Source organism: Periplaneta americana, chromosome 1 (assembly GCF_040183065.1).
Source record: "Periplaneta americana isolate PAMFEO1 chromosome 1, P.americana_PAMFEO1_priV1, whole genome shotgun sequence".
NCBI lineage: Eukaryota > Metazoa > Arthropoda > Insecta > Blattodea > Blattidae > Periplaneta > Periplaneta americana.
In genome coordinates this window covers 165,519,177-165,546,168 of record NC_091117.1, presented here as the reverse complement: position 1 = coordinate 165,546,168, position 26,992 = coordinate 165,519,177, and the positions used below count along the sequence as shown (strand labels likewise).

Here is a 26,992-nt window from a genome sequence, read left to right as displayed (position 1 = left end):
CGTGGCCTGCTGATCCGGAGCTGCGCTCGGGCATGGGTTGGATTGTTACTTGGGCCGATTATCAGAATGTTTTTTTAGAAGTTTTCTCCAACCGTAAGGCGAATGTCAGGTAATCTATAGCAAATCCTCGGTCTCATCTTACCAAAAATACCATGTTGCTAACACCAATTTCTTCGATGCTAAATAATTAGGAATCATGAATCAGCAACAAGTAATTTAAATGAAAACAAGTAAAACATGGGTAGCCTACGATAGTTAAACTTGTATCAGTTGTTTTTCTTTTATGAAGGAGGGACCCAAAGGCTTGCACTGTAGTCTGAGGCTTATTGTGCTTACCACTCCTATTCTGTGAATGAATGTGTAGCCAAACGGCCACGCTCTTGTACACGTACAGCATGCCGCACCGTGAATGGAACCAAGGCTATGGTGTGGATATGTGAATTAATGATAGCGAAATGAGTCCGAAGTCCAACGCCGAAAGTTACCCAGCAATTCTACTTCAATTGGTTGAGAGAAAACCCCCAACCAGGATTTGAACTGCACTCGCTAGTTTCACGGTCAGACGCGCTAACCATTACTCCACAGCGGAGGACTTCTATCGCTGTTATACTCATGTTATTTTGTTCTGTCTGTTGCTTGACTGTTTTAATTTGAAACACAATCGATTAAACTGGCGAGTATGGATGAGGGAATCCACTGCTGTGCATGTCTGATTGTGGAACGAGCGGCCCGAATTATTTCCTCAATCAAATCAAGCAAAATTGCTAGGTAATTTTCGGCGTTGAATCTCGGACTCCTTTCGCCATCATTTCTTAACATGTCACCATCATAACTACATTCCGGGTTAAATTCAAGGTGCAGCGTGCTGTATTCGTATAAGAGCGCGGCCGTTCGGCGACTTATCATTTACAAAACAGGAGTGGTGAGCAAAATAAACCTCAGGCTGAAGTGCAAGCCTTTGGACCTCCTCTCAGCAAAAAAAAAATAAATAAATAAATAAATAATAATAATAATAAAATAAATAAATAAATAAAAACGAATAAGGGAGGCTTTGATAATTCCTCTGTAGACGAATTATTAACTAAGATAATAATAATAATAATAATAATAATAATAATTATTATTATTATTATTATTATTATTTATTTAATCTGGCAGAGCTAAGGCCAGTAGGCCTTCTCTTCCGCCCAGCCAGACTAATTCTAATTGAATACAATTGCTTACATAATTATTACTTTAATATCTAGACCATAAGACAACATGAAAGTAAATAATGAAAGTTGGATAAGTAATTTTAGTGTGACAATAATAAACATTGGTAAGAAATAGTTATAATAATAATAATAATAATAATAATAATAATAATAATAATAATAATAATAGTAATAATAATAGTAATAATAATAATAATAATAATAATAGTAGTAGTAGTACTTACTTACAAATGGCTTTTAAGGAACCCGAAGGTTCATTGCCGCCCTCAAATAAGCCCGCCATCGGTCCCTAGCCTGTGCAAGATTAATCCAGTCTCTATCATCATATCCCACCTCCCTCAAATCCATTTTAATATTATCCTCCCATCTACGTCTCGGCCTCCCCAAAGGTCTTTTTCCCTCCGGTCTCCCAACTAACACTCTATATGCATTTCTGGATTCGCCCATATGTGCTACAAGCCCTACCCATCCCAAACGTCTGGATTTAATGTTCCTAATTATGTCAGGTGAAGAATACAATACGTGCAGTTCCGCGTTGTGTAACTTTCTCCATTCTCCTGTAACTTCATCCCTCTTAGCTCCAAATATTTTCCTAAGAACCTTATTCTCAAACACCCTTAACCTATGTCCCTCTCTCAGAGTGAGAGTCCAAGTTTCACAACCATACAGAACAACCGGTAATAGCCTATAAATGTTTTATAAATTCTAACTTTCAGATTTTTTGACAGCAGACGAGATGATAAAAGCTTCTCAACCGAATAATAACAGGCATTTCCCATATTTATTCTGCGTTTAATTTCCTCCCGAGTGTCATTTATATTTGTTACTGTTGCTCCAAGATATTTGAACTTCTCCACCTCTTCAAAAGATAAATTTCCAATTTTTATATTTCCATTTCGTACAATATCCTGGTCACGAGACATAATCATATACTTTGTCTTTTCGAGATTTACTTCCAACCCGATCGCATTACTTGCTTCAAGCAAAATTTCCGTGTTTTCCCTAATCGTTTGTGGATTTTCTCCTAACATATTCACGTCATCCGCATAGGCAAGAAGCTGATGTAACCTGTTCAATTCCAAACCCTGCCTGTTATCCTGAACTTTCCTAATGGCATATTCTAAAGCGAAGTTAAAAAGTAAAGGTGATAGTGCATCTCCCTGCTTTAGCCCGCAATGAATTGGAAAAACATCAGCTAGAAACTGACCTATACGGACTCAGCTGTATGTTTCACTGAGACACATTTTAATTAATCGAACTAGTTTCTTGGGAATAGTAGTAGTAGTAGTAGTAGTAGTAGTAGTAGTAGTAGTAGTAGTAGTAGTAGTAGTAGTAGTAGTAGTAGTAGTAGTAATAATAATGAGATAATTTAGATATTTATCTGTGATATATATATAAGTTTAATGGATATATATATATATATATATATATATATATATATATCCATTAAACTTTGAGAAACCTGAAACAGCTATTATTCTTAACAAGAATTGTTAGAAAAATATTTCGTTAGCCTATTCTTAAATTGATTATGACTTACATCAATGTGTCACAAATATGAAATACTAGTATTATCAGTAGTCCATCTTTATACCCTGGTTTTCTGTTTCGTTACTAGTGCTGGTATTATCGCCGCGTTCTCATGGTTAACATGTCTGCATCATACAATAACGTGTGGTGTGCTTTTAAAACATAATTTTGCCGACCGATTGTTGCTCTGTAGGTTTCACTCTAAGCGTCACGTTGTCACGTCTATTTCCTCGATAAGAAAAGCACTAGTTTGTTATAGCCTATTGTTAAATGGCTATTATTATAATTATAATTATTATTATTTCATATACTTTGACATTCTTAACTCTTAATATAACTCTTTAATAATAATTTTTAATCACATACCTTAATGTACGTCCTCAGCACAAGACATTGCAACCTCGGTTTTAGTCCACGTGGATTAGACAAGTAGGTGTCATTTAATAATGGAAGCAGGTTATTGGTTGCAATATTGAAATTGAGGCGAGTGATTGGAGCGGCGACATAAGAAATTGAAAACAATAATGCAATTAAATTTCAAAGACCTGCCGAATGTTATGCACGAGGCCGCTCAAATACCTGCCGAATGTTAACCATGAGAGCGCGGCGATAATACTTGTAGGCGAAGGGAAAACCTCACCTTCCAAGAAACTCATTCCACTATGTTTCCGGACCTCGTAATTGCGCTCGAGTGGCCAAAATTTGTATAAGCACTTGTTTTGGTATTATTAACATGGTGGAAGAAAAGAAAATAACTTTTTTATTTGCCCCCATGAGAATGTTTGCTTGTTAGATCTTCGTATATTTACCTCTCTGAGAAATGGGAACAAAATTTTGATTCCTTAGTTCAGGGAGAGTGATATAAACGTCTTTTCTAAATCTGCTCCTGATTTTGACAAAATTGTTCTGTATCAGAGATTCGTCTTTAAATACCTATAAATGTTATAGAATAAATTAGTTATACATAAATAATCACAACTGTATGTAGACTGCTAAATGCAGGGTTTAGCTGCGTTCTCGTCTAATAAATCCATCAGGCCCACAAAGAAGAGAGCGGAGTGGTTTAAGCAGCTTTTGAAATAGCTAACGATGAACTGCAGGGTTCAAAGTAAGTGCCTTTGAAGAGGAAATGTACAGTCTTAGAAAAAAATGTCCCGTTTCTTGAAGCTCCTTACAGAGCACGATTCACACCACAACGATTTAACAATGAGTTTCAACCCAGTATTATTTGAATGGTATTTATTACAGGTAGGTATTCACATCTAATGCAAAAAGCACGTAATTGATCTGAAAATAAGATCAAATTAATCCATAAGAGTAATTATTAAACAAACACGATACAGTATAACAAATTCATCACAAGCATTCCGATAATTCTGTGCTAGCGTGCTTGCTCGCAGACTACAAAGTGCAGGGTTCGGATACTGTTGAGGAAAGAGTTTTTTTAATGGATTATGCAGGTTAATTCCGTTTATCACCATTCCATTTTACTGCACGATTTATAAACATTCATCTACTATTAATAACAGATCAATTTTCATCGCATCTTTCCAAATGCCTTTCGGGTTACGACAACAATCTACGTAAAATGAATTTCAATAACTGCCAAAGCGATCTCGTGTGTATCATTGCTTTGGAGCACTGAGCATGCGCAATGCGCTGAATCTGGAACTTAAAAAAATTCCGTACCTATAGTCGCGACGCTGTTATTCCCGGCGTGACTCCTCCTCTTTGCTTACATTTAGGAAGTGAAGGCTCTATAAAGTGTATGTAGGTAGTATCGTTCGCCATTTTTGTTCTTTCGTTGCCGAGCTACCAGACGAGGAATCTATTTGCCGTACCGTTAAACATTATGTCGTAGCTCCTATGATAATGAATCAAACGCACTGTAATTCAGCAAAAATTTGTGCGGCAAATAACGTCCTCGTGTGCTTTCTGCGAATGCCAACGAAAGAGCCAAAATGGCGGGCGATTATATTAAATATTTATCGAACCTTAGGAAATTCATAATGTCTTCATCAGCGAATCACAAGACGCACACGTTTAAATGTACCCGACCTCCAACGTGATTGGCTGCCGGAAATTAGAACGACGGGACTATAAGTACTTTCTTCCTTTCATTTTTCATCAAGCTATCAATTTGTTTGACTCGAATCCCGCTTGGGCTAATTATCTGCTTGTTTCCCCTCCCCCCCCCCCGAGGTTTCCCAAACTTTAAGGTGAATATCAGATACTCTCATGGCGAATCCTCATCTCATGAAATACTGTACAATCTCACTATCATCAATTGAGGGGTATAGATGCAAAAGGTACATTATCCACTATTTTTTTTTCAAATTGAGTTATTGTTGCTACCATATTCTGCAAGTAAACCTTCATCGTTTAGAAGTTGTATGTATAGTGTTGTAAAGGTAGGAAGCCACTTATCAGAAGACTTCGCAGTTACAAAAGGCCTACGCCAAGGATGCTCACTTGCTCCAACTCTTTTCAAGATTTATCTCCAAGCAATTTTGGAATAGTGGAGGAAGAAATGTGGTCAGATGGGTGTACCAGTCAGGGAAGATACGTTATATAGCCTACATTTCGCTGATGATCAAGTGCTGATAGCGGCAGATGAAGAAGATTCCAGCTATATGTTTCGTAAATTGTGTGAGGCTTATAAGGAAGGGGGCCTACCAATTAATTTCAAGAAAACAAAATACATGGTTGTGGGTAGTCGCAGCAAGGTAAATTTAGATACCGGGGATACACAAATAGAAAATTCTGAGTCATTCAAATATTTGGGTGTTACCCTCAACAGTAAGGCCAAAAGTGATGAAGATATTAATAATAAGATTGGTCAAGGAAAGCGGGCCATAAGACAATTAAATACACTCCTGTGGAATGACAAGGTAACAGGAAAACTAAGACAAGTATATATAAAACTATAATAGAAAGTATATGTACCTATGGATCTGAAACTTGGGAAATGAGAGATAGGATGAAGAAGAAATTGTTGGCTTTAGAAATGGATTACTGGCGCCGTAGTCGTCAAATTTCGAGGATGGACCACATTAGGAATCAGGATGTCCGAAATATAATGCAGGTGTCAGGAGATATCTTACAATCAGTGGAAACTAAACGCCTGATATGGTATGGGCATCTCCAGAGAATGTCAGCCGACCGCTGGCCTAATAAGGTCTTCAACTGGACTCCCTCGGAAAAAAAGAGAAGAGGAAGGCCAATGAAAAAATGGAGCGAGGAGGTTCAGGAGGATATGGTCTGCAGGGGTCTACAAATGGGCGATTGGCAAAACCGGAGTACCTGGAAGTTGAGAAGCGGGAGACGGCGACAGCCGTAAAATTACTCGCATTACATACATGTATTTTGCGTAAAAAATGACACTATCCCCATTAGATTGCATACTAAATATAGCGAATTTTACACAAGGGACACTATCCATGCAGCAGTTTGTTGCTAGAGGTACATTATCCTCTTCACCAATACAAAACATAAATGGAGTCACATGATGTCAACAACAAAAGTGACTGCAGGAGTATCGCTGTGATCAATTTGAACTCCTTTGAGTGTGAGTTTTATTATAATTGTGTTCATTTTTAGTCATTAAAATAAATTAAATCGGTGCAAATGGAACTTGTACCTGTGGGAGGGGTAACAAGGAAAAGATCGAGGACACCTGGACAGTGGAAGCGTGACTAAGCCAAGGAGGCAAGGTAAACTTGAATGACTTATTCATTGTAGTTATGTTGTAGTTTAAAAAAAAAAAAAAGATAACCACACGAATTTAAATACCAATATTTACTGAATACAAATTAAGGTGACCATTTTCGTGTCACTCCATTTTATAAACAAGGATCCATCTGTACGCCAGGGAAACGTTCAGTGACTTAGCACTTCCTATAATCATCAAAGGCAACAGTATAAAAAATATTAACAGGAAAATGTTGATAATCTTCTAAATAAGCATTATGAAGCAGATTGGCGGAATGACGAGAAGCTAAAATTGTTAAAGTTCATCATTGATGCAGGTCTAGATCAAGATATCAGCCAAGATGATTCCATATATGAAGCTATTAGAGATGCTCCAGTTTTTAGCATTTGAATATTTCTATTAAAATGCTGTATGCAGTTTTGTAATGCAAATTCATTTCTTTTTTATAATAAAACCATTTTTTTTTCAAAAGGCACATTATCCATAATTTCCATTCAAAGGGGACATTATCCATTTTAAAATATTACTATGCATTTACTTCTAATAATTTTTATAACTATAACCTAAGGGTATAAACGTTTTCATCAAATTTTAATGAGTTAGTGAAATTAAATCAGGAATTGCACAAGTATTTGTGCAATTATCAGTTTTCTTCATTTCTGTAATATTTTAAAAAGTAGATAATGTCTCTTCTGCATCTATACCCCTCAATTCTGCCGATGTCAGATAACCGAGCAGTTGATACAACAAAGTTAAATAGCCGACTTAAAATGTCAATCTATCCTAACCTGAATGGGACACTCCACCTTTCCATGTGCATAGCAGGACTACTCTTTCCAACAAACAAATCATTCTTAATCGCTCCATTCTAAGTTCCACCCTATTAATACGATAAAATGTCTGTTTATGTGTTAAAAATTACAATTCCCTCTAACACCATCACTAGTAACTCAATCAGTGGTGAAGCTAAGGTGTAAATACTGGATAGTCTGAAAAAAATCTGCTTACATTATAACTTTTTATAGAGAATATGTTTCTTGGCTTTTCTACCATTTTTTTTGTAACACAGACACCACAAGAAGATGATGACCACTCATTTTCACCCCCAAACAGAATAAAGGTATAACAATATAACTTATTTGTCTCAGAGCACCCTGTTAGCCAAGAATATTTCTTATACCATGAGAATTGAAAATTTCCATTTTGTCTTCCTCCATCCGCTATTTTAATATGTAAATGTGTCGGTCACCTATCTTTGTAAGCACATTTTGTTTCATACGTCTAACTTGAAAACGGTTTCTCTTTTAATTCACTAATAATGACCTCAATGTTCTCTCAGTACAAGCCATTTTACACAAACGTAATATAGAACACACACATATACACTTTTGATTAAACTAACACTCAACAACGCAGTGCATTCACAGAACACCAAAATAGCGCTAAGTATTATTGTGATGGTGAGACTCTACAGAGATGTAGCGAATCGATATCACCTCTCCGGTCCCCCCCCCCTCAAGTTTGCGAGTTAAGGTCGTAGACATGCCTTTAGAGGGTCTGACACAAGCCTCTCCTGAAATGACTGCCAACAGTGAACTTAATATATGGAAGGATCGGAGTGAAACCAAGTGTTACGACACATCGTTATTATCGGGCTTCGAGACTTCGGACCCAATAGAGTAGTTCAGTGGGAAATCAGCATAACGGCGTACTGAGTATAGTGGTAAAGCGTACAGTGCCAACAAATAGCTTACGGAAAGAAAAACGCTCTGGATTTGAAGGTTCTGACGAATAATTTGGTTTTCATACAAACCTATTTTCAAACTGTGTCAGACTATTACACGGTTAGAGAAGTCAGAGCAAGAGAGCCGGAAGCCCTCAGATTATTTCAGGAAATGACACAGAGAATTAATGAGACACCAAGTAAACCGGTTACTGAACGTTTAAAACAGAAGTGGAAATCAATGTTATGTAAAATTAACGGATATGAAACATTGTGTAATATAAATAGCAAATTAGTGGACATAGAGTCACCCGAAAATAAAGGACTGTCTCTTAGAGACTGCAATGTTACGTTTTTTTCGTTTTGCTCCTATCACGTCATGCGACGTAGAGCGCAGATTTTCACAGTACAAACTGTGTTTGGCAGATAACGGAAAAAGATTTACGTTTGAGACACTGAGAATGTATCTTGTAATACATTGCAATTCGGTACTGTAACTGCACTTCCTAAAGACGACCAATAGGATAAATGAAGAAATTAAAATTGCTACATGCTTATTTCCACTATTAACAGTGTGTATAATTAAACACAGATGCTTACAAAAGACAGGAGAATAAATGCTTTTCACATTCATTTGACATTGTCATTGTGTAATATATATTTACTTTCAGAATGTACATTATGTGTGTGTTTCCCCATACTACAGTACTGTATTCTAAATAGCAACGTTGTTACCTCAACACATCTCTACCTTTCGCTACCTGCAGCGAGTCAACAACCTATAGCACATGCACAGTAAACTTATTGTATCGGGTCCCAAATCTCGAAGCCTGGTTATTACGCACTAATAGGTCTACTGTTACTAGGTATAATAACTCAAATTTTTTGGGTAGGCTAAGCTTCAAAAGCCTCTTAAGAGCTCCGCCAGAGAACTCATTTCTTCTTCCCCTGATGTTATTTTTAAGGACATAAATACCAGTTGTTTCATGTGTTTATCTACATCTTGAAATGACCGCTCTTGTTCATGACGTGTAAGTGAAAACAGGTCTCTCTCGTATATTTCAACTTCAGCTATTTATGTCACAGAGAGAGTCCTTCTAAGAGACTGGCACTCCTGCCGTGTATCGGCAGTACGGTCTTGCAAGCAGATCGCCTCCTCTCACGGTAACATTTTTGGCGCCTCACAGCACTAGAGTTGAATTAAAAATTAAATTAAATTACGGTTTATTTAACGACGCTCGCAACTGCAGAGGTTATATCAGCGTCGCCGGTGTGCCGGAATTTTTGTCCCGCAGGAGTTCTTTTACATGCCAGTAAATATACTCACATGAGCCTGTCGCATTTAAACACACTTAAATGCCATCGACCTCGGCCGGGATCGACCTCGACTCGCAACCTCGAGCATAGAAGGCCAGCGCTATACCAACTGCGCTACCGAGGGCGAAACTAGAGTTGATAAGGACGGCGAGGCATCATATATGAATATAAATAAGCCTATATATCAATGTTAACAGTAACTCATAAACTATTGTCGAAAATGGCCACAAAGTTATTTAAACATGCGCTCCTGTATACACGGCTTGTATGTCTTAAATACAGGTAGTAGGCCATTGATGATACAAAATTACAAAAGGAGGAGAGTTCTGCCGGCGCCGTGAATCGGGTCCCGGTATAGTTCAGATGGAAAAAGAGTGCTCAGCGCGAAGAGCTGAGGGGTCCTGGGTTCGATTCCCGGTGTCGGAACGAATTTTTCTCCAATAATAGGTATCTACAGTATGACTACTTATAGTCATTGATTATAACCAATGAATAATTATGAATATTAATATAATGGCAATGAATATAATTATAGGGAAAACATGGGAATTTACTTGAAGTAAGTAAAGAGGTAGGTTTGGAAGTAAATCCCGAAAGTACTAAGTATATGATTATGTCCCGTGACCAGAACATAGTACGAAATGGAAATATAAAAATTGGAAATTTATCCTTTGAAGAGGTGGAGAAATTCAAATATCTGGGAGCAACAGTAACAAATATAAATGACACTCGAGAGGAAATTAAACGCAGAATAAATATGGGAAATGCCTGTTATTATTCGGTTAAGAAGCGTTTGTCATCTAGCCTGTTGTCAAAAAATCTGAAAGTTGGAATTTGTAAAACAGTTATATCACCGGTTTTTCTGTATGGCTGTGAAACTTGGACTCTCACTTTGAGATGGGAACAGAGGTTAAGGGTATTGAAGAATAAGGTGCTCAGGAAAATAGTTGGGGTTAAGAGGTCTGAAGTTACAGGAGAATGGAGAAAGTTGCACAACGTAAAACTGCACGCATATATTCTTCATCTAACAATTAGGAATATTAAATCCAGACGTTTGAGATGGGCAGGGTATGTAGCACGTATGGATGAATGCAGAAATGCATATAGAGTGTTAGTTGGAAGAGCTGAGGGAAAAAGACCTTTGGGCAGGCCGAGACATAGATGAGAGGATAATATTAAAACGGATTTGAGGGAGGTGGAATATGATGGTAGGAACTGGATTAATCTTGCTCAGGATAGAGACCATGGCGGGCTTATGCGAGAGCGGCAATGATCCTCCGGGTTCTCTAAAAGCAATTTGTAAGTAAGTATCCCAAAATAACTTACGTGGATTTTGCAGAAAATATGTTATACAAAAAAAAAAAAAAAAAAAAAAAACCAACAATTATATATTCAACACAGAAACTAAACATAAGAAAACAATTAATTTGAAATCATCAGAACCTATACATAACAATAGATAATAATATAAGAGAAATGGCTGAAAGTATGAAATAGGAAACAGGTTGCCAATGCCACTTTTTCTGCGTAAATAATGTTGAAAATCTGTCCTTCGGGATAAATTCTATGTCGATTAACAGGATCGTAGTACTCTCTCTGTATTTTGTATAATGAGATAATAAAAAAGACCTTGCTGCAATTAATTCCTAAGATTAATTCAGAGTAAAATAATATATTTTAGTAAATTTAACACGAGAAAGACACATAATACGTTTTCCGAAATTTATTTTACTTTCTCATTGTAAGAAGAATAGGATTGTGATGCTGAAGTATAAAATGAAGTCAGATATTTAAAAGTACCTTTGTGTAGAATGAAGAAAACAGACTTTTATCTTGATATATGAGCGCACGGTGTATCCTTTCATTTATGTATATATCTTCGAATTGTAGTTCATGAAAATAAAATACAAGCAAAAACATATGTGGTAAAATGTGATAAATGGATGAATTATTGATATATGCATAAAACCTATGAAAAAGTTTGTGTGTGTGTGTGTGTCTAATGCCTACCCACTTCACTTTGCGTGATTCACGTTCCGTTTACTGCGAATAGATGGCAGGACTGTGACCCATTTTCAAATTGCACACCACTTCGGCGGGTCACGTTATGCACGATGGGTACCGTAACTGTGAAGAGTTATGTCGTGTACTAGGGTGAGTGTATGTTAAATGTTCGTGTAAGTGTAGTGAAGGGAATGTGTGAGGATGATTATGAAGGTGAGGAAGGGAGAAGGGGAAACCCGGTGCCGGCACGTAGCCTACTCCTGTCGAATAGCATCAAGGGGGCCGTCAGGCTTAACGTCGCCATCCGACGGACGAATCACTATCAAGAGTGCGTATAAGAAAGTACTGTATGTCATTTTATGCTCGACCATGCCGAAATGTAGTAATTATACACCTGGTAGTAGCCCTTTAATCCACCTCATTAAAGTACATCTATTCATTATAATTCAGTTGTTCAGCCAATGAGAAATCACCATTGTACCATTATAAAGCTGCAAGTATCGATTATTCTCGGATATGCAATCGAAAGACAATTAGCGAAAAGTCACGGAGGCTGGAAATCCAATACTGTCGCAGAAGGTTATGTTCTGTTACTATAATAATTAGCGTTAATTGTAAATAATATTCAAATAAATTCAATTTGTCATCTCGTTTTTCAATTCTAAATCAATTTCCAGTTTATATCAAGACTACTTTTCATGTTATTCTCTAGATTATATCAAGGTCAATGACATTCGTGCCTCGGAAAAAATCAATACTTTCGCGTCTGCGCACATCTCACAATTCAGGTCAGTTCCGTTCCTCACTTACATAACCATAACATGAATACTTATGAATAATTTCAAGTTAAAAATATGGTCGAGCACAAAAAGTCGTATGCAACTTGCCTATAATGCTAATTAAGACGCTCGTATGAAAATTATGAAATTCGTTTGCGCTCGTTTCATAAACAAACATACTCGCGTCTTAATTACTACCATTATAGGCTTGTTGCATAATGCACTATTATAACATAAATATTCTAAAGTGTTTCACCATAATTAGTCATTTTTCTTCGGCATATCACACTTAATCGAAAACAGGAATTAGAAGGAATTGTGATTAGAGAGCGCCAAACCGACTGTGTCCACTCTATTACATGATTCGATCTACAGCTGTTGCCACAAACTTAAACTCCATAATGCACGTAGGATAAGAACGACCAATGCCAGCAATGCCTTGACCTCCGATAACACTAGTCTGCGATGAAATTACTGCCTCCAAAGTTTCAATGTTTTTAGGGTATTTTTAGCATGCTGAAGTCAAATTCGAAGCCAGAAAGTTCCTATCACGTTCCATTTTTTTTTTGTTATTTTAATTTTCTTATAATATATTACGACAATTTATAGCGTAATTATTTAAACTATAATACTTTAACAACTATAGTTTTAGTGTGTTAATATATGAAAACTAAATGTATTCAACATATTTTAAGATGTTTATATTGAAAATCAAGGATAACAGATGTTTCTTAACAGATAGAGGGTGCAAGCATATAAGGAAGTTTGGGTGAAATAATGTACAGCCTTGCCATTATCTTTATTTGTGGGAGATAGAAATGTCAACCATACCTTGGTGAGAGACTCAACTCAATTCGTCTAGTTTCTCTCACATTTCAATAGTCTGTGTTTCATCTGGAAACGAAACGAAATCAGTTTTTGAAGCTTTATTGTGGAGTAGAAAGTTGAGAGTTCTCAGTTCAGTAAGAAAGTATTCACCATGTCGCAACGGGAATGTATAAATAATCCAGACCATTTTTGTTATATAACTTATATAAAATATACACATTGCCTACGCAGAGGCGTAATTTTACAGATTTTGTGAAAAAGTCATATCTTGCTTATTTTGGAATCAAACTTGGAGATCATAGTAAAGCTTGGGCACCACACAAAGTATGTAGAGTATGGATTGAAGAACTTCATCATTGGATCAACGGCAGAAGACTATTGCTATCTTTTGGAGTACCTATGGTTTGGAGAGAGCAGTGGAACCATAGTAATGACTGCTACTTCTGTTCGTGTGATGTGAAGGGGTACGATTCTATAAATAAAAAGCATATCGTGTATCCAATTATTCGGTCAGCCATTTTACCTGTACCCCATGGGCCTGATGTACCAATCACTGTGCGACTAGAAAATCTTGAATAGTTTTAATCTGAGTCTGATGTAGTGGTGAGGTAAATTGTGACGAGTGACAGTGACTATCTACCACAGTCGGGTGTTGCAGAACGTGGCTTTAAATAAGGAAAGAGACTGTTTCAAGTACATATGTAAGAAATTTCCACTACTGTCTGAAGCAAATTAAAAGAATGTATATTTAATGGCCCTGACAAAAGAAAACAGACGTCTGATGCAGCATTTTAAAACACTGTGGATGGAAAGGGGAAAGCATCATGGATATCTTTCTGCGAATTTGTTTTAAAGTTTCTTGGTAACAACAAGGGTCCTAATTACCGAAACATTGTGGCTAACATGCTTGAAGCATACAAGGAACTTGGTTGTAACATGAGTATCAAAATTCATTTTCTGTTTTCTCACCTGATTATTTCCCTGAAAATCTAGAATTTTTGAGCGAGGAGCAAGGTGAACGATTTCACAAGGATCTGCAGGAGTTCGAAAGGAGATACCAGGGACGATGGAGCATCAATATGCATCCTCATTATTGTTGGATGTTAAAGCGTAAAATACCTGAAGACAAAAATAAAAGAAAGAGGACCAGAAGGACTTCCTCAACTAAGAAGCAAGTGTAATTTTTTGTGTGATACTGTGCTAAATTATACATCCAATAGTGAAGTAAACAAGTCAAAACAAAGCAAAAGCACTCTAGTGACATGTATGAACAACCGTACACATAATTTCAGCAAGTTGTGTCTTTTAAATATTGCTTTTGCATTTGAAATAAAAAAGTGAAATGAAAAAGTTTGTGATGAAATTCACGTAATTATACAACACATTTAAAGTGATTTTGCAAACAAACCTGACGTGATAGAAGTAAACGGATTGAAAATTCGAATTCAGCACATCGACATTATACAAAATTACATTACTTAGTTTAGGCAACAAACACAAAGTTGAAATTCGCAGGCTAGTGTAATAATAAGTGGCGCATTTCCCTTTACACAGTTTTGCACTTTTGTCAGTGAAAGTTATCAGAACCTTGCCTACTGCAAGATAACTCCGTGCTTGTTTTAGTTAAAAATTGCTGCATATTAAGACTTCTTGAATGTTATTCTTGCTGTGCATAATGAGTGTCCTTGTTTAACCTGTATTATATCCGTTTACAACAGATAACAGAAGAATTTTAAGCATACTATCAAGAGTAAACATTTTCTTCATTTCAAAATGTAGGTCTCGTATAGAAATAGCTTAAATAATTTTATTATAGGAATAACTTGCTGGTCAGGAGTTGGGCTCGGGCATGGGTTCGATTCCCGCTTGGGTGGTTACCTGGTTGGATTTTTTGCGAGGTTTTCCCCAATCGTAAGGTAAATGTCAGATAATCATGTGGCGAATCATCGGCCTCATCTCGCCAAATACCATTTCGCCAAATACCTAGTAGTTGATACAGCGTCGTAAAATAACCTACCAGAAAAAAAACAGACTTAATTAACCCCCTTTCAACTATACATATAAAATATTGAGAAAAATCGTATGTTGGACAATTCGATTTCGAGGTTTCCATGTAAATACTCATTTTTTACTTTCTCGATACTGGTACTCATATTTTCATTTTGTTATGTCAACTGTGAGTGTGTAAGTCAGTTTGTTTCCAATATTTTCTTGTAAACATTTGTACAGGCCTTTCTCATACTTAGTTCCAGGGATTTGATTGGTAGAAGTAATAGCCCTATTACTTACTTACTTACAAATGGCTTTTAAGGAACCCGGAGGTTCATTGCCGCTCTCACATAAGCCCGCCATCGATCCCTATCCTGTGCAAGAGTAATCCAGTCTCTATCATCATATCCCACCTTCCTCAAATCCATTTTAATATCATCCTTCCATCTACGTCTCGGCCTCCTCAAAGGTCTTAATAGACCTATACACAATTAAATATATTAACTTTTACTTCAAAGTAATATATTATTTGAATTCCTGACGAAAAAATCCAGTGCCTGTTGTTGTTCTTGTGGATCACAAGAGATAAAAAAATAATTAATCATGTGATATGCATATTTAAACTTTACGACTTGTTATCCGCAGTACCCAATTTTCAATAAAGAAGGAACATTTTTTCAGAAACCATTTGAAATATAGTAACGACATTTTACACACTCCTTTATTATTACATAAAGCAAATTTTTCTGCAGAAAATTTGTTTTTAGGTGATTATTTAAAGAACTTTACTTTGCGAAAGCAATTATATATATATAATTGCTTTATGTAATAATAAAGGAGTGTGTAAAATGTCGTTACTATATTTCAAATGGTTTCTGAAAAAATGTTCCTTCTTTATTGAAAATTGGGTACTGCGGATAACAAGTCGTAAAGTTTAAATATGCATATCACATGATTAATTATTTTTTTATCTCTTGTGATCCACAAGAACAACAACAGGCACTGGATTTTTTCGTCAGGAATTCAAATAATATATTACTTTGAAGTAAAAGTTAATATATTTAATTGTGTATAGGTCTATTAAGACCTTTGAGGAGGCCGAGACGTAGATGGAAGGATGATATTAAAATGGATTTGAGGAAGGTGGGATATGATGATAGAGACTGGATTACTCTTGCACAGGATAGGGATCGATGGCAGGCTTATGTGAGAGCGGCAATATATATATATATATATATATATATATATATATATATATATATATATATTTAAATACTACTATTTTTTTAATTTATTTTGAAAAATAATAGAGTTTTAAATTATGTCTGCAGGTATTTGTTACATAGGCCTAATTATAATGTAGGGCAAATGAGTACAACATTTCAGAACCTTATCTTTAATAAATCATGAGAAAATGTTCCTTATATTTTGTGATATCAGGTTAGGTAAGGTTAGGTGGGTTCGTTTGTGGGATCAGTGATTATTTACATGTAACAGTGTTTTGAGTCTACGTGTCCCCTTAACGCCATATGGTCTTTCCTAACACTCAACCAGCAATAAAATATACAATTATTTAAATGCTTACATGTTATAGACTGATTTATATTAGTCCTGTTGATCGATCAAAATATTTAATCGATGAACTATTTGAATTTAATCGATAGATTAATCGAGTTTTGAACGAGTTGAAAAAATGTTTTAATATACTGTAATACACAATTATTGTTAAATGTAACTTGTTCGGTAATAAGCATAAGAATTAAATGTTGTATATCTGTATATATTGTATCGTTATACTACAAAACAACTATTTTAATTATTTACTAACATATTTATTATGAGGCTTAAAATTTATTGTGTCAATTTCTCCGGGAATTTTTTAGACAAACATAAATAACAAAAAGTATGAAGACTCACCTAGTTAATACCGGTACTGCTTCGTCAATGATTTTAAAAATGTGAATGCAATCACATGCTCCGAATTAAGTGCCGCTCTAGGTTTAGTAACAATGTTTCTGTATCACTAAACACGAAAAAACTTTTTTTTTTGTCAAGCACTTCTCTACGATCGTTCAATTTAAATCCAAACGTTTCACTGAGTTTACCTCTCAAATTCTCATATGACATAATGGAGTTTACACTTTTCACAGATCACAGAAAACTGATTTTTTTTCCTTTATCAAACTAAACGCACAGCCTTAATATACAAACTCAGTACAGAAACTGCATCTCCTGCAAATCAAAATCGGTCGAAACAGAAGACTGGCCCCTATTGTAATCGAATTACCAGATTTCCGACAGAGAAGAAGGTAGTTACGCTCTCACTTGCACATAGTGTAGACATGGCTATTTTGTAAGGGATGAGGAGGACGAATCCCAGAAAAGTATGTATTTCATATGCTAGGAAGATGAGCTGACAATACGGTGGAAGTTTTCTTGGAAAACCATAAAACTTAATAAGGATTTCGTATTGTGTTTCAACTTTCAATAGAGGTAGACTAGGTCACTGCCCTCATATCTCCATATCTTTCTGAAGTGTTTGTGCAAAGATTTTCCCTACGCTACCTTCTTTGCAGTTAGAAAATAACAGTAATATTATGCCTTTAAGTAAGCAATTTCCGAGAGAGGAATATTGTCGGAATTTTTATAATCCCGACGCTGTTATTTCCGGCGTGACTCCGCCTCTTTGCTTACGTCTTAGGAAGTGAATGCTCTATAAAGTCTAGGTAGGTAGTATCGTTCGCCATTTTTGTTCTTACGTTGCCGAGCTACCATACGAGGAATTTATTTGCCACACCGTTAAACATTATCATGTCGTAGCTCCTATGATAATAAATCAAAGCAATGTAATTCAGCAAATAATTGAGCGACAAATAACGTCTTCGTGTGATTTCTGCGAACGCCAACGAAAGAGCTAAAATGGCGGGCGATTACATTAAGTATTTATCGAGCCTTAAGAAATGAATCAGAGAATCACAAGACGCACACGTTTAAATGTAGCCGACCTGCAACGCGATTGGCTGCCGGAAATTAGAGCGACGCGCGACGGGACTATAGTATGAGTTTGTATTACTAAATTAATAATTAATGTCAACTACAACCGATTAATTTTAATCGACTCGATTATTCGATTAAATATTTTTGATCGATTAACCTTACAACAGAAATTGATTGATTAATCGATTAAATTCCACAACACTAATTTGTATATATTTACACATGTCAATGCTTCTTTTCTTTCAGAATCAATGTTCATTACAGCAATGCCACTCTCGAAATCAACAACTGCTGTTACAGTGCTGTTTCTGGTAGCAACTGCAACATCTGGGTCGCCGCTTCTAGGAAAGGCATTACCAGCATATAATAGTGTCAAAGATTATATAAATTACAGACTTCCAGCGAGTGCAAAACCTGTACACTACAAAATATCTCTAGTTCCCTTTTTGGAGGATGAAGAACCCGAAACATTTAGTGGTTCAGCAGAAATTCATATGCAAGCATTGCAAGATACGAAAACTATTACCCTTCACTACAATGACATGGACATCCACTCCTTAAGTGTGACTAAAATAAGTCCAAACGAAGACATCAAAGTATCTCATTCATACAACAATGTGACAGACTTCTTTGCAATAAAAAATATCGGTGATTTGGATGGTGGAATGTTTAAAGCATACGAAGATTATTTGATTAAAGTTAATTACACAGGATATCATCGTGACGACATGGATGGATTTTACAGAAGTTATTATACAACTAAAAATGGCAGCACTGTGTAAGTTTTATACTTGTATGCAGGGCCGCCGGCAGAATTTATAGGGCCCTATGCAATACTGTACTAGGACCCCGGATGAAAAAAGTAACAATTACAAGTTACCAGTTATTCTAACCATAATAATTATTTGCAAAATAAATAAAAGATAACCCCATACACAGATACGAACTTAAAGCACAATATATTATATTAATAAAATATTATCCCTAAACACCAGTAATTTCTGACTTGCAAACAACTCTTCTTGACATCATGGATGTAAAATTATCAATTATATCATCAAAATTTACAGACCTAGCAAGATCGCTCTCCAGACTAAGGAAGCCAAGGTTACTCAGTCGTTCTTGACACATTGTTATCTGAATACATTTTTTAATTTTCTTCATTTTGCTGAAGGATCTTTCAGCATCAACAATTGTCACAGGAATTGTATAGAATATTCTAATGCCTATACAAATATTTGGAAATAAACTGTCCTGTTTTAATTCCCTCAGACTATTTAGGAGATTTATAGGTTTCAGTGGGGTTGGCCTTAAATTAGAGGCATGAATTGATTTTAAATATTTCGGCTCATCACTGATCTCTTTGTTACGGTCTTCATAATATTAATTTTCACGTAGTCTAGCACTCATATTAATATCTTCCAATTTTTTCTGTCTCTCCCTGTGCTTCTCAGCTCCCGACTTATGGCTGTACTTGTCCATTGTACAGTTAAACTATAACTATATACTAATGAACAGAATTTACTAGACAAATGACAACGAAAAGACGAAAGTTTCGACGCAAAACATACAATGTACTGAAAAGGAAACTGATCCTGCGACTTCGGTTTGAGAGAGTCCACTAGCATATTGTGTTGGTAGTTAAAGAGGACAAGCCAATAAAATAATAACTGAACATGTTCGGTATAAGCGATGGGAACATAGTTCAGGCAAATGCAGGGGCCCTCAAGTGTCGTGTTAGTGAACTTTAATGCGTGAAACCGATATTCTATTATATAATAGTCAAATATTTACATATAAAGTGGTAATTTGTATTAATTCTACTATTGTTGAGTTACTATGTCAAATTTATGTAATACATGTCCTTACAAAATTTTATGGTACTCATAGCCTATGTATCTACGAATAATTATTATTCATGATAATAAAAAGTGATCAGACTCACTTAATGTGACGGGCCCTTATTGCTCACGGGCCCATATGCACTTGCCCCCTTTGCCCCCCCTTCTCGGCGGCCCTGCAGTTGTATGATGTCCGCAGCCTACTGGAAAGTTGGGTCTCGGTACATAAATCGGCAGTACTGATCGGCAGGCAAAAGATTAATCTGCAGCCTGAGGTAAAAGAGAAGCTGCTCTTTTAACAAACAGTATCATGTTTGGTAGCGATTATAGTCTACCATCTAAATACGAACTGTTCAAACTACCATATGCGGTACAGGAGAACTCTCCAATGCGTGGGTCCAGTATGAGTAATGTGTTATCTGTACATGTTAGTAACTTTAACAGTTTTTGATACGCCTTACTTAGCAGTTACTTGTGATTACGTGTCGCGTTCCTCACGACTTCATTCTTTTGTCTATCGATCAGTATGGATGCACAAAGCTATTATATTTGAAGTTCTTATATTGTGTCATGAAGCCTTATACAATCAATCGTCGTATGCGATCCGCTCAAAATTATTAGCTATACAGAGTGATCCAAAACAACGCTTATTATGCTGTGCGGGACAGCAAAATGATCATTTTTCAAGGGAGAACCCATGTCCGGAAATGAATGGTTTTGGCGCTGTGGGGCATCGAAACTTCTTCGGATTGTTTTTCGTGTCCTAACAGTTATGCAACCCATTAGCCGTCAGCGTAAGGTGGATGGACGAACTGCGCCTAATAACTTTCCAGCGCATGCGCTACATCTCTCCATAGTCCATAGTTCGCATCCTAATTAGGTAGTGTGTTGTGTTCGTCAGGTAATGTGGCTGCAACACTTTGGAGCTACAGCTCACTTTGATATAAATGTGTTGCACCACTTGGACGCCACATATCCAAATCGATGGATTGGTAGATTGCTACATGACCACCACGGTCACCAGTCCTTATACCTCTTGACTAATTTCTGTGGGGTAGAGTATGGTGTATGCTACTCCTGTAACATCAGAGGAGGACCTTATCGTACTAATCCACAAAGAGACTGAAATACTGAGCACACAAACACAAGTATCTGACCATTTGCGTGAGTCTCTGCACCGCCGATATATAGGCTCTGTAATGAAGTAGGAGGTGAAAAGTTTGAACCCCTTTTGTAATTTACTGCACGATGCTCTTGTTGGGTTTCTTGAAGAAATATGGAACGCACATCCATCTATTTATCCTAACTGTTCTCAAACTTCGACATTCCACAGCGTCCATATCATGTATTTCTGGACATGGGTTCCCACTTGCAAAATGATCAATTTGCCATCCCGCACTACATACTAAGCGTTGTTGTTTTGAATAACCCTGTATAAGCCTAAATCATGATGACGCAATACTTGCCGTCTATCCTACAGTCGTGATATGCATACGTATAGGCCATTAGTATCTCGTAAAACCAAATGCATGTGTACGTCGTAGCTTATAGTAAGAATCTTATGGTGGGATGAGCTATCTAGCTGCAAGTGGAAGCGTAACAAAGGAAAGAAGCTTTCCAGTCTACTTTTCCTTCCCCTCACGCGCAGGTAGGTTTCACGAGATACCGAAGGGCCTATAACAGACCATCGCCATAACCAACATTACTACCACTTAACAGATTATTACTTTGTCGGTCAACACCGGCTTCACTTTGTGCAGCATTTTATGTTATTTTTTTTAATAGAGCTTCGTGGCTGCATGTTATCGCTGATAATCAGCATTGGAAAAATCTGATCCTTAGTAATTCAATGGTTTTGTTTCTTTAGATGGTTATTATCAACTCAGTTCGAACCAACAAGTGCTCGGCGAGCTTTTCCTTGCTTTGACGAACCTGCTCTGAAGGCTAAATTTGAAATTAGAATAAACAGGAAAGCCAATATGCAAGCAATGTCTAACATGCCGAAAAAGGCTGACATGTGAGTATCATGCGTTAGAAAATAATTTTGTGTACACAGTATTGAATTAATGATAATGCATATTTATTTTATTTGAGACTTGAACTTTTTAATTGAAACATAATCTTCGGAAAACGTATTATATGTATTTCTTGTGTTAAATTTTATATTACCTTGTTAACATGTTTCAGCCTGCTATTGGCAATCATCAGAATTGGTTGTTGCTGATCTTGATTTTGGGTCTTGGTGCCTTTTGTTTTGTTTCCTGTGGGGGTGTGTTTGTGTAGTGTAATGTGGAGTCAAAGTGTGTGTGTGTGTGTGTATGTGTGTGTTCTGAAATTGAGTTGTGTGTTGAGAATTTTATTTGGATGTGTTTTTGTGTGTCTGTATATTTCGTATTGTTCTAGTGTGTTTAGTTTCTGGCCTTTTGGTTGGATGTGTAGAATTTCCATATCTGTGTTGATGTCTCTGTATGTGTGGTTAGCATTTGTGATGTGTTCTGCATATGTGGAAGTGTTTTGTAATTTTGTTATGGCTGTGATGTGTTCTTTGTAACGTGTTTGAAATAATCTGCCTGTTTGTCCTATGTAGAAGTCGTGGCAGATGTTACATTTGAGTTTGTATACGCCTGTGTGGTAGTATTTTTTGTGTTGTTTGTGTGTTGAGATGTTTTTGTAGAGTATTATTTGTTCTATATGAGATATTATAATTTAATTTCCTGAATGAGGTTGCAATCTTGTGTGTGTTTTTATTTAGGTAATATAAAATTTAACACAAGAAAGACAAATAATACGTTTTCCGAAGTGATATAGTGTTAAAAGTTGTGTATTCAAGATGTATAATGGAACATAATATACAGCGGAAACGGAACGTTGTCGCTTTCTTAATTATTTAAATTATAGTAGTATCAATTTGTCTGGAGAGACTTTGGACATCACTAAATTCTTGTCAGAATATCTAGTTCTCGTGATCGAACCTTGGCAGACGTACTTTCACGATACCATTGCGATTGGAGTAGAAGCAAATTCATATCAGAAGAAACTTTTGAAGAAATAGAGATATATAGTATCTAGATAGACAGAGTTGCTTATTGAATATATGATCTTTCAGAAACATGAAGTTCAGAATAACAATTACTTCTTAGAATACGACATTAATGAATAGTATTTTTCAGGAACAATTCAGACTGGGACATCTTTGAAGAGACACTGCCTATGTCTACGTACTTAGTTGCTTTTGTGGTATCAGATTTTACATACACAGCAAATGAAACACAACAGATGATCAAGGTATGGTCCAGAAAAGATGCCAGTAAACAAGCAGAGTACGGTGCCGATATTGGATTACCTATTCTTAAAACTATAGAAGAAATGATCTTGGGCTTCAGGTATGAATTACCGAAGTTGGATGTGGTTGCTGTGCCTGATTTCTCTATGGGAGCAATGGAAAATTGGGGTCTGACAACGTACAGGTTTGTATAATGCCATTCTTAGTAATCTTATGAGAAAGCATTGCATACATTAAATTTCACAAAATATAACAACAAACATTAGCTTTGTGACGGTTATAGTTGGTAAAAAACACAATATAATCTTTTAAGGTATTAACTGAAATTAATTTCAAATCTTCGTAAATTCCAATCCTGGCAGAATCACCTTTTAATTTCCGCGTCTGTGGCCAAGCACTAGCGCATTGGTCTTCTATCCATTAGGCCCAGATTCGATCCTCTGCCAGGTCGTGATGGAATTTGTGGTGGACAAAGCAGACGTTGTAGAGAGTTTTTTCTCGGGGTACTACTATTTCCCTCTTTCATTTCACCAACATGCTTCACCTTCTCTCATTTCATCTATTATCTGCAATAGTAAATACAGAGTGTTCTAAATTAGGCCGACAAACTTTGGGATCGAATATATAACCTTCTTTCAAACAGTTTTTGTTAGGAACTCATGAGCTGCGACACTTCCTTTCAGAGCAAGAGAGGTTTATGCCATTACATGGTTCGATCGTACAGGAAGGGATTGAAGTAATTAGTTACGTGAAATTCCCTCATAAATGAATAGCTAAGTCGTGGAGGATCAACATTCTGACCTGCTCGTTCCTCTGACTTCAATCCATGGAGACATTTGAAAGCAATAATTGTGTGTTCAGTAACTACTGAGAACATTAAAATTCTTAGCCAGCGTGTTGAAGAATGATAGGCCTATCAGCAGATGCAACATGAAATATGGGACAGAGTATGATGCGGCGCTTTAAAGGCATTTTGAGTACTATATGTAGAATTATATGTGGACTTTGTAAACAAGTATGTAAAAATAAAGTTGTAATAAGCAAAAATGTTGTTGTCCAGCCAACTGTGCGAAGACAGGTTGGAACGTCGTGGCACCAATAAGACATTACTCTTGAGGCAACTAACAAGCAAACATTCTGATGGGAGCAGATAAAAGAGTTAAATTTTTTCTTCCACCATGTTAACAATGTCAAAAGAAGTGCTTATACAAATTTTGGCCACTCGACCGCAATTACTAGATCGTCCAGAAAGTGATTTTCCCTGGGGCCGTTTACAGAAAAAAGCACAATTTCATGAAAAGATTTATTGAAACAGATACAGCAATTGTTACGCTATTTGCCAACATATCCCCCACTGGAATTGAGACATTAGTCATACCATGGGATCATCAATTTTTGTATGCTTGTGTCGTAGAAGTCAGCAGCCTGGGATCGGAAGCAGCGTTTGATAGCCGTCTGCACCTTTCTGTCGATCCCATGATGTGACAAATGTCTCAATTCCGGTGGAGAATATGTTGAAAAAATAGCTCAATAATTGCTGTGTCTGTTCCAATAATTTTTTCCAATGAAATTGTGTTTTATTTCTTTTAACGGCCCCTTGCGAATTTATTTCTTTAAGGCCCTCGTAATTGCGGTCGAGTGGCCAAAATTTGTATAAGCACTTCTTTTGACATTATTAATATGGTGAAAGAAACAAATTTAACATTTTTTATCTGCCCCCATCAGAATGTTTGCTTGTAAGTCAGGAGATAATGGGGTGGGGTGGCCAGTTCCTTTTCCCTCCATTTCATACATCGCTGACTGGTAACATATTTGACTAATAAGTTTGTTTGAATTATTTATAAATGTTCTCTTAATTAAACAATAATACTTAATTCATTATATTCATAATAAAATAAATTTCTAATAACGATGGTTCAAGAAAAGTTACTAAAATGACCAGTATTACACTTTAATCTTACATTTCAGGGAGTCGGCTGTACTGTATGAAAATTCGACATCCACTACAGCCAATAAACAGAACACTGCTACAATGATAGCGCATGAGTTTTCACATCAGTGGTTTGGCAATGTAGTCAGTCCTGAATGGTGGAATTATTTGTGGCTCAATGAGGGATTTGCTTCATATTTTGAATATTTTGCAGTAGATAAGGTAAAATATTTTGTATTATGTGTCAGAAAAGTGAATATGTAAATATGTGTTCCTTCCACTTAAAAAACCTGACATTGTTTTACATCTGTCCTTAATATGATGGAATAAATATCCGATATATTTTTATTTGTTGCAAGTATTTACAATTCTTACACAAAATTCAAGTTGCAACTATTTACAATTCTACACAAAATTCAAAGAGGAATTTCGAAAGAAATTTTGCATTCCAATATTTGTTATCCCACTCTAAAGTAGAAGTAAGCTTGTAAGCTTTAATTTATTGGTTATTTCAGTGTCGGTTCATGAAACTTTCTGTGGAAGAGCTTAGATTCGAGTTATTGTAAAACTGATCAGACATTTTTTTATATTAATATATTTTCTTTATTTGTAATCACTTCAAGATGGAAGAAACTAGGTACATTTTTTGTTAAATTATTATCAAAATGCTCGATATTTTTTAATGTTAAAAGGTGTTAACAATCATATAAGAATATCTCGTTTGAACTGCGAACACTGCATCGCACGTCTATTAGCTAGTCTTCTTCCTCCACCAAGTTCGTACTGTTTGCCTAACAAATACAGAGGCCCGGTGAGACCATTCAAGTAACTGCAGCTTCGATCCACTTCTCAGTTTTACGAACAGATTGCGGAAAATGGTATAGGAGGGAATAAATTCGAGTAACTGGAAAGGTACATTAAAAGCTACAGTGCTGCCACAAGACCCAAAAACGGCTGGACGGGCTTTGTAACTGAGATCACGTTAACAAAACATTAAAGCATGGCAAAATCCGTAAGCGATTCTGTTTCATAATAAAGTTCTGCAGGAATAAGTTTAGCTATTTTCTAAATAAAATGTTTATTTATATAATAAATAGTACTTCTTAAAATTACTGTACGAGTAGGCCTAAACATTGATTTCCAATTCCTCTATATTACACAATAATCATCCGCTCAATTTCTGTACCGGTACTCCACCAATCTGCCAGTGTTGAATTTCATTTCTGAAGCAGAATCACCCAGAAGACAGACTTCATTATTGCACATCGATTAGTTAGATAGAGGATGAACGGAATTGAATCGTAAATGTATATTTACCAAAGAAACAAAGAGGAATATTTCAGCTGTTGTTGCTTGTTTCTGTTAAAGTTCTTAAATTTCTCGGCGTTCCTTATTTTTCTGTTTCCATAAGCCAGTGATGTCAAAGCAAGCGCATTTTTCTGACCTTGACGTCGTGCGCGGGCATCAAACGCTAAGTATGGAAAGAGGAAGGGTTGCATATATGAATAAGCAGCCTGATGGATTAAGAAAACAGTGGTGCACAAACTTCAGACGGAACGTGAAATTTTATGTCGTTATTTTATATGGCTTCTTTCTGTTTGATATTATTTATATTGTCTGTAAAACAAAAGTAGGCCTACTAATACCAATTTCTTAATATTGCACTTGTATTTTAAATGTTAATAACATAATAAAGAGTTAAGAAGGAATATACACATAAATTCCATAGTAGTACAACTATTCTGTACTAAGTGAATTAAACACATCATTCATAAAGAAAGTGATATCCCTCCCCCAAAAGAGACTGAGTATGACATGATAAGTTGGAATTGATATTGGTGGTAT

The 26,992-nt window shown here is 36.2% G+C and overlaps 1 protein-coding gene across 1 annotated transcript in view; it reads left to right on the top strand.

Annotated features, from left to right (window-relative positions):
• The window catches only part of LOC138694465 (uncharacterized), a 119,001-nt gene that overhangs the window by 1,578 nt on the left and 90,431 nt on the right, over positions 1-26,992 (top strand). The window contains exons 2-5 of the mRNA XM_069818237.1: positions 18,340-18,871; positions 21,802-21,951; positions 23,105-23,401; positions 25,186-25,369. Of these exons, the coding sequence (XP_069674338.1) occupies positions 18,340-18,871; positions 21,802-21,951; positions 23,105-23,401; positions 25,186-25,369 (1,163 nt within the window). The remainder of the gene's footprint in view (positions 1-18,339; positions 18,872-21,801; positions 21,952-23,104; positions 23,402-25,185; positions 25,370-26,992) is intronic.